This window comes from Palaemon carinicauda, chromosome 3 (assembly GCF_036898095.1).
Source record: "Palaemon carinicauda isolate YSFRI2023 chromosome 3, ASM3689809v2, whole genome shotgun sequence".
NCBI classification, from domain to species: Eukaryota; Metazoa; Arthropoda; class Malacostraca; order Decapoda; family Palaemonidae; genus Palaemon; species Palaemon carinicauda.
This window is the reverse complement of record NC_090727.1, coordinates 152,892,777-152,910,143: the sequence shown is the minus strand read 5'-3', so window position 1 is coordinate 152,910,143 and position 17,367 is coordinate 152,892,777. Positions and strand designations below refer to the sequence as shown.

The 17,367-nt window shown below is 36.4% G+C and overlaps 1 protein-coding gene across 1 annotated transcript; it reads left to right on the top strand.

Moving 5' to 3' along the window:
* Nucleotides 1–6,815: 6,815 nt before the first annotated feature.
* Atg8a (Autophagy-related 8a) lies at nt 6,816–13,217 on the top strand. The gene is made up of 3 exons (XM_068370953.1): nt 6,816–6,980; nt 10,594–10,791; nt 12,962–13,217. The coding sequence occupies exons 1-3, from the start codon at nt 6,891–6,893 to the stop codon at nt 13,031–13,033; spliced, it is 360 nt and encodes a 119-aa protein (XP_068227054.1). The 5' UTR covers nt 6,816–6,890; the 3' UTR covers nt 13,034–13,217.
* The last annotated feature ends 4,150 nt before the right edge of the window (nt 13,218–17,367 follow it).

The following is a 17,367-nucleotide window of genomic DNA, read 5'->3' as shown; positions in this document are numbered from 1 at the left end:
AATATTTAGTATATTTTATAATATATATTATATATACAAACAATCTTATTCTTATTATATACATTTTCCGGAGTCAAAGCGCCTCTTTCGGATTCCTGGAATAACTTTGACTTCGAGTCACTTTTTGGTTCAATTTGGTCCATTATATTTTCGTTTCTTGGAATATTTAGTATTTTTTATAATATATATTATATATACAAACAATCTTATTCTTATTATATACATTTTCCGGAGTCAAAGCTCCTCTTTCGGATTCCTGGAACAACTTTGACTTCGAGACACTTTTTGGTTCAATTTAGTCCAATATATTTTCGTTTCTTGTAATATTTAGTATTTTTTATAATATATATTATATATACAAACAATCTTATTCTTATTATATATATTTTCCGGAGTAAAAGCTCCTCTTTCGATTTATTTGCGTTCGGATTCCTGGAATATCTTTGACTTCGAGTCACTTTTTGGTTAAATTTAGTCCAATATATTTTCGTTTCTTGTAATATTCAGTATTTTTATAATATAAGATATATATACGAACAATCTTATTCTTATTATATACATTTTACATACATTTTTACCTTTTACACAATTAATTTTTAATAACAGAATCGGACAAATATGTGAACCTTGGAGAGTGTTTTCTGTATGTACAAAACGTCTCCTAGGTCACATTCTTCCTCTTCTTTGTGAACTTTGGCGTCTTATATACTATGGATCATTGATTTATATCATATAATTGATTAATAGATCCTTATAAAATGTCGTTTACCATGGTGACCGAGTCCAGATAGCTCAGACATAGAGCCATTCATTTGTTGCAACTTGTACACTTTATGACAAATGATTTAAGATGCGTCGTAAATTTCTTGTCCTTTTAAATCTTAAGCAGATATAATAATCACTCTTACGACAGTGTATAGTTATTTTTATTAAGATATCTGTATATAGGCTTCTAAATATTACATTCTTTTTGTTCTTTTGTAAGAGGAATTTTATCATAATGTAGGTGGTAGGCCTAATAATGTCAAAGCTGTCATCATCTCCTTCTACGCCTATTGACACAAAGGGCCTCGGTTAGATTTCGCCAGTCGTCTCTATCTTGAGCTTTTAAATCAATACTTCTCCATTCATCACCTCCTACTTTACACTCCATAGTCTTCAGCCACGTAGGTCTGGGTCTTTCAACTCTTCTAGTGTCTTGTGGAGCCCAGTTGAAAGTTATAGTGCCTTGTGGAGCACAGTTGAAAGTTTTAGTGTCTTGTGGAGCCCAGTTGAAAGTTTTAGTGCCTTGTGGAGCCCAGTTGAAAGTTTTAATGCCTTGTGGAGCCCAGTTGAAAGTTTTAATGCCTTGTGAAGCCCAGTTGAAAGTTTTAATGCCTTGTGAAGCCCAGTTGAAAGTTTCAGTGCCTCATGGAGCCCAGTTGAAAGTTTTAATGCCTTGTGAAGCCCAGTTGAAAGTTTTAATGCCTTGTGAAGCCCAGTTGAAAGTTTTAGTGCCTTTTAGAGCCCAGTTGAAAGTTTTAGTGCCCAGTGGAGCCCAGTTGTAAGTTTTAGTGCCTTGTGGAGCCCAGTTGAAAGTTTTAGTGCCTTGTAGAGCCCAGTTGAAATTTTTAGTGCCTTGTGGAGCCAAGTTGAAAGTTTTAGTGCCTTGTGGAGCCAAGTTGAAAGTTTTAGTGCCTTGTGGAGCCAAGTTGAAAGTTTTAGTGCCTTGTGGAGCCCAGTTGAAAGTTTTAGTGCCTTGTAGAGCCCAGTTGAAAGTTTTAGTGCCTTGTGGAGCCAAGTTGAAAGTTTTAGTGCCTTGTAGAGCCCAGTTGAAAGTTTTAGTGCCTTGTGGAGCCAAGTTGAAAGTTTTAGTGCCTTGTGGAGCCCAGTTGAAAGTTTTAGTGCCTTGTAGAGCCCAGTTGAAAGTTTTAGTGCCTTGTGGAGCCAAGTTGAAAGTTTTAGTGCCTTGTGGAGCCCAGTTGAAAGTTTTAGTGTCTTGTAGAGCCCAGTTGAAAGTTTTAGTGATTTGGGGCGCCCAGTTGAAATTTTTAGTGCCTTGTGGAGCCAAGTTGAAAGTTTTAGTGCCTTGTGGAGCCAAGTTGAAAGTTTTAGTGCCTTGTAGAGCCCAGTTGAAAGTTTTAGTGCCTTGTGGAGCCCAGTTGAAAGTTTTAGTGCCTTGTAGAGCCCAGTTGAAAGTTTTAGTGCCTTGTAGAGCCCAGTTGAAAGTTTTAGTGCCTTGTGGAGCCAAGTTGAAAGTTTTAGTGCCTTGTGGAGCCCAGTTGAAAGTTTTAGTGCCTTGTAGAGCCCAGTTGAAAGTTTTAGTGCCTTGTGGAGCCAAGTTGAAAGTTTTAGTGCCTTGTGGAGCCAAGTTGAAAGTTTTAGTGCCTTGTAGAGCCCAGTTGAAAGTTTTAGTGCCTTGTTGAGCCAAGTTGAAAGTTTTAGTGCCTTGTGGAGCCCAGTTGAAAGTTTTAGTGCCTTGTAGAGCCCAGTTGAAAGTTTTAGTGCCTTGTGGAGCCAAGTTGAAAGTTTTAGTGCCTTGTGGAGCCCAGTTGAAAGTTTTAGTGCCTTGTAGAGCCCAGTTGAAAGTTTTAGTGCCTTGTGGAGCCAAGTTGAAAGTTTTAGTGCCTTGTGGAGCCAAGTTAAAAGTTTTAGTGCCTTGTAGAGCCCAGTTGAAAGTTTTAGTGCCTTGTAGAGCCCAGTTGAAAGTTTTAGTGCCTTGTGGAGCCAAGTTGAAAGTTTTAGTGCCTTGTGGAGCCCAGTTGAAAGTTTTAGTGCCTTGTAGAGCCCAGTTGAAAGTTTTAGTGCCTTGTGGAGCCAAGTTGAAAGTTTTAGTGCCTTGTGGAGCCCAGTTGAAAGTTTTAGTGCCTTGTAGAGCCCAGTTGAAAGTTTTAGTGCCTTGTGGAGCCAAGTTGAAAGTTTTAGTGCCTTGTGGAGCCAAGTTGAAAGTTTTAGTGCCTTGTGGAGCCCAGTTGAAATTTTTAGTGCCTTGTAGAGCCCAGTTGTAAGTTTCAGTGCCTTGTGGAGCCCAATTGAAAATTTTAGTGCCTTGTGGAGCCCAGTTGAAAGTTTTAGTGCCTTGTGGAGCCCAGTTGAAAGTTTCAGTCCCTTGTGGAGCCCAGTTTAAAGTTTTAGTGTCTTGTAGAGCCCAGTTGAAAGTTTTAGTGCCTTGTGGAGCCCAGTTGTAAGTTTCAGTGCCTTGTGGAGCCCAATTGAAAGTTTTAGTGCCTAGTGGAACCCAGTTGAAAGTTTTAGTGCCTTGTGGAACCCAGTTGAAAGTTTTAGTGCCTTGTTGAGCCCAGTTGAAAGTTTTAGTGCCTTGTGGAGCCCAGTTGAAAGTTGTAGTGCCTTGTGGAGCACAGTTAAAAGTTTCAGTGCCTCATGGAGCCCAGCTGAAAGTTTGAGCCCAGTCGAGAATAGAAAATAAAATGCACTTAAGTTTCATAATGGACATATTACATATTTCTTTCAAGATATGATCGGAAAATGTCCGAATCCACATAGGTAATGCCTGGGCCTAAAAAAAGTGGAATGCGTTTAAAAACCTATGGTGCAATATGGAAGTGTCTAGGACGTATGGTGCAATGTGGAATGTGTTGATGACATACTGATGATGTGGAATGATTTTATTACAGTGGGCTTTCACCAAAGGTACTGAAAACCCGTCCAATGTTTTTGTTTATTTTTTTCTCTAGTTTCTCCTGCTTTTCCTCACTTGGCTCTCCAATTTCTATCAATTTTTATCTTTCTTTCATATCACCTCCAATGCAAAATAGTAATAATAATAATAATAATAATAATAATAATAATAATAATAATAATAATAATAATAATAATAATAGCCCATAGATTATGTAAATATTACTTGTTGGTCTTTATGAAAGAAAAAATCTTTATATTTTCTTAAATATCGATAGCTTGTTTATGAGAAGATTATTATTATTATTATTATTATTATTATTATTATTATTATTATTATTATTATTACTAGATAAGCTACAACCCTAGTTAGAAAATCATGATATTATGAGCCCAAGGGCTCCAGCATTGGAAAATAGCCCAGTGAGGAAAGGAAATAAACTATATGAGAAGTAATGAGTGGTTAATGTAAAATCTTATAAGTTTTTTTCACGCCCTCCTAAAAAATACTAAACAATCAAGTATTTTCTCAATAATTTTTTTTTTATGAAAATGTTGATGTTAGTACTTTATTTGTTTATAAGGTTTTACCAACTGAGAAAAAAAGATATTTGACTTAATATAACAACGGTATCATTAGCAATGTTTTCCATAAACATTTATCAGCTGTTACAGTTAGAAATGTTGTGAATATATAAGACCCATTTTCAGTGTATTATTATTATTATTTTAATTTAAACCTCTTAAGTCTTACGAACATTACTACACTTAAAGATTTGCCGTAAAAAAAAACCGGTAAAAACCCTTGAATAAATGTTGCCAGGCATTTACCGTTTTAAAAACCGATAAATTGACGTTAAGGAGTGATATTACGGTCACCAACCCGTAAAAGATAATAACAAAGTAGTGTAAAATTACGGTCGCCTGTATTTTACTGAAATACGGCTGAGAACAGTATGATTTTTATGGGAAATTTCCCATTAAAATTACGAGTTTTTTTAACTGAGTATACATTATGGAAGTTTTATAGATCTTCAAGCTGAAGGATTGTAGTATAAAAGAAAATATGAAGATCCTTAACTTAAAAATAATTTTGTTGTTCCTCGTAGGCTTTCAAAATAGGCCTATTTTGGCTATGAGCATTTGTTCCCACCAATAATATCTTTTCTCTTACCCGTCAGATTCTGGAATTATTCTCCTACTTTCTGTTTTCCCAGAGAACGGAGATTGGGTACTCTCTCTCTCTCTCTCTCTCTCTCTCTCTCTCTCTCTCTCTCTCTCTCTCTCTCTCTCTCTCTCTCTCTCTCTCTCACGGGCTTCCAACGCAAAAACTCGTGTTTTATATAAGGTACAAAGAACGGGTACGTCATGAATCCAGTCTCAATGAGAGAGAGAGAGAGAGAGAGAGAGAGAGAGAGAGAGAGAGAGAGAGAGAGAGAGAGAGAGAGAGAGAGAGAGAGAGAGAGACGGAAGAGTCCTGCCCGATATCAAAGGATACAAGGTCATAGAAGGTGAGGAAGTTCTTATGCTAGAACAACAATGATAATAATCATTACAAAGAAATTGATCGTAGAGGCAAGTTTAATATGGAATAATTTTATTATATTATGAATAATAGATAAATTAGTTAAAATTAATAAGTTATAGGAACAACGAAATTAATAAATAACAGAATAATTAACGAATTATAGTTTTACGTCGCTCATAACTTCAGACTGTGAGTCACCCCACCTACAACGTCGTCACAAAGCTTCAATAAAAGTTAGGAGAAAATTTACCTGTACACTCTATTGCACATAACTGCGAATGTTAAAACTATGCCTAATATGTACTTTACATCTTCTTCAATATGTACAAGTATTACATGTAACTAATTCGAGACCAGTATAATTGCAAATTAAAATTGCGTCGTGCAATGACAAGCTCGTTCATGAGGACAAAGAAATGTACAGAGTCGATTTGTGCAGCTGTACCACGAGGCCGGATATGATTTCAATTTTTCGTTCTAGAATCAATACCATGATATACTAGATAATTACTCTAATATATATCAAGATACTACCATATTTCAGTCGATTTTCTTCTAGAAACAAACTGAAAGTTATGATAAAGTGAAATGAGATATGTAATACACATAACTTTTTATTTATTCTTAATTTATTAAGATTTTATGTATAGTATGTACTTGGAAAGTTTAGAATTGCGTTATATATTGACATAGGCATCATAAAATATTTATATTATAAACTACAATGTTTAATCTAGGTAATGCAATATACTTTTCACAACTCAAGTATCACATGACAATGACCGATTAAGGTATTGCCCAAACCATCGTAATAGTTGATTTTTATTCATTGTGTGAAAATTTGAATAAATAGAAAAATTATGAATGAAATTAAATGCCACCAAGCCTAAAAATATAGCATTCAACCTTTCCCCTATGGCCCCACCTGGGAGAAATTTTGTTTACGAAAATCAGCTGATCATCTGGCAGCAGCCATGAAGCTGTGACGTCACAAACCCACCCTGTTCAGAATGATTCATCGCTTTTATATATTCATTAACCGTAATTCCTTATAGATGAATGATATGTATTTTATGAATAATGAAATAAAATGTATGAATTGTGAAAAATAACGACTCTGGCGTGAGGCATTTAAGGACTAGTTTATTAAAACGTATTTCTGGCTGTCATTGGGCCTTTGTTGTCAAACACCATCAGTATAGACGACGGAATTTCGAAAGGGAATGTGAATAAAGAATCGAAAAGTATAGATGAAATAATCCGATCCTATTAAATTGGGTATTTATCATCATATAAGGGGATTAAATCGCTTTAAATAAGAGCATTGCATCAGCTTTATGATCAATTCACTCCGATTCCCTTCTCTTTACTTCGTCTGGAGTTCCGCCCAGCGTTGCCAGGTATGGGGATTTATCCCTAGATTTTGGGATTTTTGTTGTCTGATGGGGATATTCTGTTCAAATTTCCATGAAGAAAAAAAGACGAGTAAACTTTTATATCGTTGCAATTGATTTGCTTGCGCTTATATGAAGTATATTGAGTCATTTCTATTTTAGTAAAGCCTGCGTGATCAAGACAAGAGGAGAACATATTTGTGGGAAATGAGGATTTTTTAGGTTGTTTTGGGGATATTTTATGAGTTTTTGGGGATTTTTATACTAACCCAGACAGTTTAGCTGTGTCCGCTGCCAGAGCAACTTGTGAACGTCCTTAGATCGCATATTTCCCCTTCAGCGTCGTCGAGATGAAGTGGCAATACAAGGAGGAGCATCCCTTCGAGAAGAGGAGGGCAGAAGGAGAGAAAATCAGAAAGAAGTATCCTGATAGAGTCCCCGTAAGTATAAATATTTTGAGAAGTAATGGATACGATTGGACGTATGACGCACTTGTCCGACTCCATTTTTGTTCGCTGTTGTTTTCCCTGTTTTATTTACCATTTCTTTTATATGATATATTATATATCTTTATTTATTTATTATATATAAATATACCTTCTTTATCACCGCTTTATAATAAATTATATCCCTTTGTTTGATGTAGTTAGCGCCATTGTGCAACCTGATTGACAAGGTCATTGGTGTCGGAGTAACTGCCTCGTCTTGTAAACCTTTTTTTATATATCTTATGGCATTATTATTATCCTTTTTTACTTTGAAGGATCGTGTTATACTTATTTCTAACCTTTCATTATAGACTTTGTGGCGTAGAATATAACGTAGGTAGAGTTTGAACTTCGAATATGCCCTCGATATTAGATATAACAGCTTGTTAATATGTTGACCTTCGGTTTTATTGCTGGATGTATTATGATTTATTTTTTCATAGCGTCCATGAAGGCTGTTCATTCAAGTAGGCTTTGCTTTATTTGAAGCTCTTATTGTTAATGCTATTATTATATTCCTGTCCTGTTATTCAAAGCTAAGTAGCCATTTTAGTTGTGAAAGCAGAATTTTTCAAGCCTGAGATGGCTGAGAATTAAAAAAAAACAAAAAAACTGAGTCCTTGTATAACGATGGACAGGAACACGCGCAGGGGTGTATGGGATCCTTTGTATATCAGCGACCAGTTCCACCCGCGTGGGTTGTATATGGACGTCAACTAACCTAAACTTTCTCTCCTAACCAAACCTACAAGCTGTGTCCTTACTTAACGGGGGTGGCAAACACCCTTGTGCGACCTCCCTTATACTGCCGTACTCTTAGTTAGCCGTAATCATGCATACAGGTGGCCACTATCATACATACACCGGGGTGTGTGTATGATAGCGGTTACCTGTATGTAGGATGATGGCTGACTAAGAATATGGCAGTGTAAAGAGGGTTGCAGCAGGCCGCGTTAGCCCCCTTGTTATGAAAGTAAGGACATGCCTTGTAGGTTAGGTTAGTGGGGGAAAGTTGAGGTTAGTTGGTTTACATTTTATATCCACATGGTAGGAACTGGCCGCTGATACACAAAGGCTCCCACGTCTGTAGAACACCATCCAACCTAAACTAACCCCACTTAACCTTATCTATTAGTAGTGGCCTTACCTAAGTGAGGCTAACACTTGACTGCGATCCACTTTAGACTACCGTATTCGTAGCTATTGGGTTGAAAATAGGGGAGTTATGGGGCTTGGATGTCGTCATCATATAACCCCCCCTAAAAAGGACCTTTAGACCAAATAATACAAAGTAAATGATTAATATATAAACTGACTGAACTAAGGGTTGTATCTTAATAGTCAACAATAAAGCATTGTACACAGTTTTGTATTCTGAAAACCCACTAATTCAACAAGGTTTTCATTTGAGCTCCAGAGCTTGGTTATTTAGGCTCCATTCACAAACCAAATCCATATTAATTAACCTGCTTGATAATTCTTTTTATACATTATCTTTTTGTCGACATGATTTTCGTGGGAATTCCAGGTGTAATTATATTAAGGGTTGTTTGTGTGAGCCTATAGGTCTAACTGCCGAGTCTTTGGCAGCTGTTGCTCGGCCCTCCCTCGTCCTAGCTTGATAGAGAGGCGATCATATGTTTATATAGTCTGTTACTAGAGCGTTGTCCTTTCCCCTGCCTCTTGAATATCCAAACAAGTTGCGGATCATTTCGATAATGCACGTCAGGAAGTTGAGTATATGGAAAAATTGTAAATTTTAATAATAAAAGCTATCAAAAGAAAAGGAAAGTAAATACAGTAAGTTGAAGATTTTTTTAACCTACATTTACTCTCAGCTGACAACAACAGCTGTATAGTGATCGAGAGAGAGTTGCAAATATAATCCATCTACAAAATGGATGAAATTACTGTTTGTTTCTGTGACTGGGTAACATTAATAAGAGTCAATCAGCGTCATGACCATTAAATGAACGTTCCAATTAAAGATATAACATTTTGATGGAAAGAGGTCCCTGTTTTGCCTTTTTGAAGGTTAAAGGTCATTCCACCAAATGGTTCCACTCTTCTTCAAAAGCCCTGAGTACTTTTATAATGTATTAGGCATTTTGCAGAATGTATTACTGTATTAGAAAGTGCTAATTAGGCTAGGGGCTTCTTTTATTAATTTTGTTACTGTAGTTGACTACTACTTTCTAATCACACGAGTAGATTAGTCTAGAAGCAAATGCTTCAAGGTATAAGATATTCAGTTAGATCCAGTGAATGTTTATAAACCAAGTAAGTACAATTCTTTATGAACTGACATAGCGTATGCGAATATTTTATGCAAAAGTTGAATTAAATGATATTGTTCACATCTGTCAGTTGTACGAATGTATGTCAGTTGTTGGTAAACCAGTTAAAGTATGCATATCGTAATTTACCAGCATGATTTCATGAAATAAGTACAATGACTGATAACACAAACGAAGTAAGACGACACCCAAAGAACACGTGACTCAAGCTGGAAATGAGTATGGTAGACTTAAGGAGATATAATAGTATCTAGTAAACAAAAATGTTATCTTCCCGAGATTATTTGACATGATGTGACGGGAACTAGAAATAATTCCTCACAGCTCTTATTGTGAGTGATAGGATAAGAAGCTTAATGATAAGAATAGATAAATTTACCTGTTGACGCCTTGTTCAAGTAGCGTGTTCAAATAAATAATTTTTGAATGTTCGTTTCTATTGAATATACAGGTAATGAAAAATGATATTCCTGGATATATGTGCTTGTTCAACTTTAAGCACTGTGAAGTTGCATAGGTTTTTTTAAGGTAGTTTGAGACCCATCTTTGTTTTTACCCGATAAAGGACAAAACTATTTCAGGTTCATCCTTGCCAAGATTCCTGGACATGATGTCTTACCATGCTAGCTGTATTTTTAGCTTTTACTTCAGAAGCAGGTCTTATGAAAGTTATTTAACTTAGAACATCTTTGCTTTTATGGTTTTTATCAGATATTCTTATATTCTTTATTTATGCTGCTTCCTCCCGTGCCTTAGATGACTGCAGAGTTAGCAGCTGTAGGGGAGTCAGCATTATGAAGCTTCATCTGTGGTGGAAATGTGGGAGGTTGGGCTGTGGCACCCTAGCAGTACCAGCTGAACTCGGTTGAGTCCCTGATTAGGCTGAAGGAACATAGAGAGTAGAGGTCCCCTTTTTGTTTTGTTTCATTGTTGGTGTCGGCTACCCCCCAAAATTGGGGGAAGTGCCTTGGTATATGGATGGATGAAAAATTATATCGGCGTCAGTGACCTTAGAAAACCTCAAATCAATCAATCAATTAATGGTGATAAACTTGAGTCATTGGGTTGGATAAATTTCGCTCCAAGTTTTGTCAAAGCAAGTTGTAATGACACCCTATTTGTACGCAAGGTTTGGAAAAAGGGAAAACGTACCTATTGTCTTTTGTTCCTGAAGTTAATACAATCTGTATAATTTATTAGATTAATTGTACACCCAAATTTATTTCCTTTTTTTCTCAATCATTAACAAATTTTTCTTTTTGTTCCAGGTAATTGTAGAAAAGGCCCCCAAAGCTCGAATTGGTGATCTGGACAAGAAGAAGTATCTCGTTCCAAGTGACCTTACAGTCGGCCAGTTTTATTTCCTAATTCGTAAGCGTATTCACCTTCGACCAGAGGATGCTCTCTTCTTCTTTGTCAATAATGTTATTCCTCCTACCTCTGCAACTATGGGCTCACTTTACCAGGTTAGTTATTATTACCTTTATTATTATTATAAATAGCTTTAGCGACAGCAGGATGCTACAAGCCCAAAGGCTCCAACAGGAAAAATAACTCAGTGAAGAAAGGAAACATAGAATAGTGTTCCTGAGTGTTCCCTCAAGCAAGAGAACTCTAACCCAAGATAGTGGAAGACCATGATACAGAGTCTATGATACTACCCAAGAATAGAGAACAATGGTTTGTTTTTGGGGTGGCCTAGGAGATCGGCTTACCATAGCTAAAGACCTCTACCTTTACCTGGTGGGAATTAGCCATTGAACAAATACTGTGTTGTAGTTAATCCTTTGAATGGGGAATTTTCTGGTTATGTTAGTGTTGTCAGATGTATGAGGGGAGAGGAGATTCCGTCGAGACAAGCCCAACTATTCGTTGTAATGTTGGCAGAGGTAAACTTATCCTTAACCAGAGAGGGATCCAAAGTAGTATTATCTATCCAGTTGAAGGACTTAGTAATTCTAGCTGTAGTATCTCAACAGATGGCTGGTGCCATGGCCAACCTACTACCTATAATGAAAACAAGACTATGCTTCTATCTTTTAAATTTATCAAAGAAATACAGTAATGCTCAGATTCACCATGAAAAACATTTCTTAAAACATATTCAATGGAAAGGTTTTCTCTTCTTAATATAGCGATGGCTGTGGTATTTTATTGGGTGGATTTGTGTCACAGTATCCTCAGACAGAACGTTCTACTTATCTACCAAAGCATCAGTATTTGAATTTTAACTCACAGTCATTTTGCTAGCAATTAACATTTAAAACAATTGAAGAGAAGGTGAACCGCGACTTTTCATGTACAGTATTCCATTTTGGAAAGTGTCAGAGAAGTTCTCAAAGGTTACACTCACAAGAACCAACTGGTATTACAAAATTTAGAGCTCTTTTAATTCTATTCCTAAAGAGGGTGGGTTACATAGGGAAATATATTTTTATTCCTGCCATGCATGGTGGACTTGATGCCGATGAAAATGCAGTTGGCGCTACTGAATCGGCAATTTATTACAGTTTTTCATAACCTCTTCACTACCAAGCGTTGGATTCCCCCTCAGCACCTGTGTATATCAACATAGGATAACCTGTATTTCCTTGTTTATATTATTTTTGCATGGTTTTAACAGGCAAACTCTTTTTAAGTCTAGTTGGATTTGTTGGGCTGGCTAATGTCCTCACTTTTAATAATAATAGTTTTTTTTGTGTGATGTAACAAAAGCATTTTCATTGATTTTTGGGGGGTCTGTTCGCTCATCCGTACTGGAGAGAGAGTGTACATGCTTGTATTTACGGGATTTTTAATGTTCTTAAGTATAAGGGATTTTTGTGTTGCCTCATTTTATGTTGCAAGTGGGCCATCCAAAAATTAAACGCAACTTATCGCCATTAATGCATGATATTTCTGATGCTGTTTGAGTATCAAGTTTCACAGTATGTATACCCTAACAAGTCTAATTTGCTAAATTCAAGGTCACACAAAGACCTTCAGAATTTATATAGGCATAACTTTGTCAAGATGTGGAAGGCTTTAATTTATATAGGAACAATGATGGCCTGTGGGTATTGCTAGTCTTAACACATTAATAGCTTTTGCAACGTCCCTCTGCCACCAACCAGCTGTCCCTCTTTCTTTCAGCTGTTTATTTTCTCTTACATCCTTTCAAATGTCTCTTCGCATTGGGGCTGATTGGTAGTCTTAAGAGTACCTACCCGGGGACAAGTTTCGGGCAATCTTGTACGAGTGTCACTGCTCATATAAATAAAATACTTTTGAGTAACCACAGGTGTTCCAAAAGTATGTCTGTTGCTAATAGTATTACTGCTTTTAAATCACGGCAGTTTACGCTTAAATGGCAATATATACTCACATTTTAGATCAAGTTCTAGATAATAACGACTTGTCGGTTTTTCTACCTTTAATAATTAAGGCTCCACCTTTAATAATTAAGGCTCCACCTTTAATAATTAAGGCTCCACCTTTAATCATTAAGGCTCCACCTTTAATCATTAAGGCTCCACCTTTAATCATTAAGGCTCCACCTTTAATAATTAAGGCTCCATCTTTAATAATTAAGGCTCCACCTTTAATAATTAAGGCTTTGGAGCCCACAATTACGTTTATATTCTTTTTTCTTTTCAGGAACACCACGAAGAAGACTTTTTCTTGTACATAGCATACAGTGACGAAAGCGTCTACGGCGAATTATGTTGAAGGTATCTGATAGAAAGGCTAGTGCACCACTGATGGACTAAATCCTCTAGGCTGCAGCTTTGGGGAGTCTAAGAGAGAAGAGGGGCTTTGCACTTTTTGAGTGAAGTTAACATTCGAAAACGATCACCGACAACTTTTCAAGGCTGCACGACAGTCTTGTGTCTAGAGGCTCTTAACAATAAAATGGTACTACTCGTTTGCTACTTCGACGGTCATCTGGTCATCACCTCCCTCTCCTTTCCATGAATAAAATAAAAAAAAAAAAAAGCTTTGCCATAAATGAAGAGGATGCATTTATCGTGCTTTGTGTGAACTAGTGTACTCTTATTATAACATGGAAAGCTTAAGGGTTTATAATTTTATTTTTCATTTTTCACTTTGGTACAATATAAAAAAACTCTTGTATTGTGGAATTTTAAATTTTCGGCACAACTGTAACTAGTACTTAGGTAGCGTCACGTCAACATGTACAGTAACTTGTATCGAGGGTAAGCACCACTTTGCATGTAAGCCTTTAGAAATGAAATATCGAGTACCCCCCTCTTTAACTAGTCAAATATATTAGGCAAATACACTTGTTTTAAAATAGGTCTGATCACACAACTCCAAACTCCATACAGATAAAAAGTAGCAGAACTTTTTTGAGAATTGAAAAAGTGATCCCGTAATTTTTTTTTCATTTTGTTTTTTCTCTGATAACACAACTCCTTACTGATAAAAGTAGCAGAACTTTTTTGAGAATTGAAAAGTGATCCCGTTATTTTTTTCATTTTATTCTCCCTCTTGACTGTGAGCCTGAATCTTGTCACGCTACTAAACTGAAAAGGAATAAAAAAAAAATGAATTGGGAATAGTGAAGGTTATGATGTTATTTTTCATGTGGCTGTGTCCTCCCCCTATTGGTGATATCACCGACATGTAATCATAGTGTTATTTGCCAAAGGGTTATTTTCTTTCTCTCACTATTTTTTAAGTACTGTAGCATTTTATTTTGACTTTTGTGTAACCTAATATATATCCAAATGCTGAACAAAATTAATTTTTATATTCAAAAGGTCTTCAACTTAAACTTAAATGTTTCAAGAAGCCGTTCGTAAAGATTAGTTATATTTCGGCCTTGGGTCGACCTAACCTTTAATCCCATGCCTATACCATATTTTTTTTAATGAGGCACATTTGCATTGACTCACAGTGGAGTCCTTTTAGCTGGGAAAGGTTTCCTGCTCTCTGATTGGTTGGGAATTATCTCGTCCAACCAATCAGCGATCAGGAAACTTTTCCGAGGTAAAAAGGGCACCCCCTGCGAGTCAATGCAAGTCTGTCTCACTAAAAAGAACCGTCTATAGTTACTAAAGTCAACAAATAGTCGTGTTTCATATGAAATTGATATCAGATTTATAAATAACATTTTGCTTGTATTAAATGTAATGTTTTTTTACTGTATTTCTTAATATTTTCAGTTTGAATTGTGTTTATCTATCTCAGAATGTTTTGTAAGTTGGAGACCTTCTGTATCATGAAATTTCTGAAAGTTTGCCACTGGCTTTATTTTGTGTTGAATAATAAAGGCACATTTCACTGGAGATATATTTTGGGTATGAAAGGTACTAAACTCACCGGTGTATTCATTCAAAGGTTACTGTAGTTTATTATGATATTCCTATATTTTCTTTCTCAAATATGTGTAAGAGTTTTTTTTTTTTTTTTGTAAATATCTTTATTACTATAAATATTGATTTAATCTTCTAAGTTTTTACAGGGAGAAGAAAAGGAATATAAATTTTTTTTGGTCAAATCAAATTTAAGATTGAAATAATTTTTTTCGGTAATTTGGTTTTCAAGTCCTTTTTTGTTCTCACTATTAGAATTAAATTCTTTTTTGAGATGTATGACTATGTTATGTGATATGCATTGAAAATAAAAATAATAAAACCTTAAAAGACCAATGCTTGTTTTATAAACCTTTTGTAGCTTTTTATATTTCATGGAATGTATGTTTTATGCAATACAGTATATTTTGTACCTTTGACATTAGGCATTTTTGTATCCCTTGGTCTGGTGTCTATTGAAATGTGTAATGTAAATCTGTAAGTTGTAGATGAAATCAACAAGTTTTGTATATTTCTTCAGAAACCTGCAGGACACAAGATATATTGGCATTAACCTATCTAGGTTACAGATTTGTCTGTCTCCTTTTGCTGGTAATGAAAGTTGCTGGCGAATTCTTGATGTAAACCATGATTTATTCCTATACGGATACAAACTTTAAGTCACTAATGGGTTTACTTCTGGATTTGTTTCTTACAACCAGGCGAAAACAAATCTATGTTGCATCATGGTACGCTGCGAGGCAGCCAGTTCGCATGACTGATTACGCTTGCCTCGAGCGTCTTTCCACCACACTTCTGTTTGTGGATGTAGTTTGACGTCCCTGCCTTCACTTTTATGGTCAGACAATTGCAGCGGCCGCTCATCACCCTTATATTTGCTTGTGCTTGTGTCTTTGTGACATGGACATTATTTGTCACTTGCATGTGAATTATTTGTGATTTAGGTTGTGTGCTTTTTGACTATGTCGACTTTGGTGCGTTCCTGTCTGGGCCATAATGGTCTCCCTTGTTTAACCTTTATGAGCTGGATAGTTGTGGCTCCTCGGCTAGTAGGTCCAGTGTGTATAGGGAGTGGTCATCCTCCTAGTGGGATAGATATCGTTTTCGTCGGCTACCAAGAGACGTCATTCTCCATTTCCCTTGGTAAGTGGCGAAAAGAAAATCATGATATTGTAAAGTTTACCTGAAAATCAAGAGCAAACCACAATTGAACAGTACAATGATCTCTTCGGTGTGTTGGTCAATTATTGTCATTTTTCCTTTGGCCTGTGCAATTTTGAGTTTCAAGTGATTAAAAATGTCCCTTAATTTCATTATCTTACTCACATTACCTTTACCTCTGGTATGAAAGCTATCAATCATGTCCCCTTTCTAGAGGTAAAGCCTAATAGTTGTGGTAGACTGTTAAAAATGGCCATGCCTGGTGATTTGCTGGAATCTTTACGACTCGCTCGTGTCTGCAACCTCACCATCCTTGTGAGCTAAGTGTGCAGGGTTTTGAGATGCGTAAATGTCCACCTGCTGAGTCATCAATAGCCATTCCGTGTCTCTCCCTTTTCCTAGCTTGTGTGTTAATCACCTGTAAATATGATGTCTCCGGCGATTGTTACTGACCCATGCCTCTGCCATTTATGAGTAACCCTCAAATCGTTTATTTGCGGATTAGATCTCTCGGTTGGTATTATTGTATACTTCTGATTTAAGTGACTTTATACTGTACCAAAAAAATTACACGTCTGCCTTGTCTCGGTTTATAATGTAGTTTAGTGAAAACAGCAATTATTTACTTGCAACTGTTTACAAATGAGAGATTGTGTTTTACTAATGTTCATGACATCATTAGTAACAGTAAAGAAGTTCAACTTATGCCCAGAAAGTCTAGTTTTAAAGTTAAGCTCTTAAGAACTAGTCAAATGGTTTTATAGGAAGAAATTATACCAATTGGTGTCAGTGTACACGTATGGTTGGTTAACTTTCATTATACCTTGTAGCACTTAATGGCCTTTGATGCCCCAGTGCTTGGCTTGAGGCCTAAATTTTATAATCGTAGCCTATCCACAAGGATGCAAATGGATTTCTGCAGAAGGGAAGAAATGCAGGACAAACTCCTTAATGCAACTAGATGGTCAACACAAGATGGTGTAGTTATGGCTTAATTTAAGTTATTACAGATCCACCTTGACGGACCTCAAAATACTTCACATATGCAGCTCTTATATTTTGAATCAATCTCCGTTTGATATACCAATAAATATTAGATATTTCAAGAAGCTTTGACAATTGATGAAGGCTGTACCATTTTCAAATGTATCGCATGTATGCATGAAGCGTCTCTCAAGGGAGTAAACGATGCATCATAGCCTATTGGATTTTGAGAAGCAGAAAGCCTCGAGTTGGTGAAATTAATAAGCGAATAGATGTACCGCCCGTTTAACTCTGCCCCCTGTTATAAATACATAATAATTTCTGAAAGGACAGAAAGTGTTAAGTCAGGCTAGGTACTGCTGGACAAGCAAGCATATTAGTATACCACAGGAAAATTAAGATGCATACATATACCAAGGCACTTCCTCCAATTTTTGGGGGTAGCCGAAATCAAACAAATTAAACAAAAAAGGGGACATCTCCTCTCTATGTTCCTTCCAGCCTGACAAGGGACTCAACCGAGTTCGGCTGGTACTGCTAGGGTGGCACAGCCCACCCTCCTCCGTTATCCACCACATA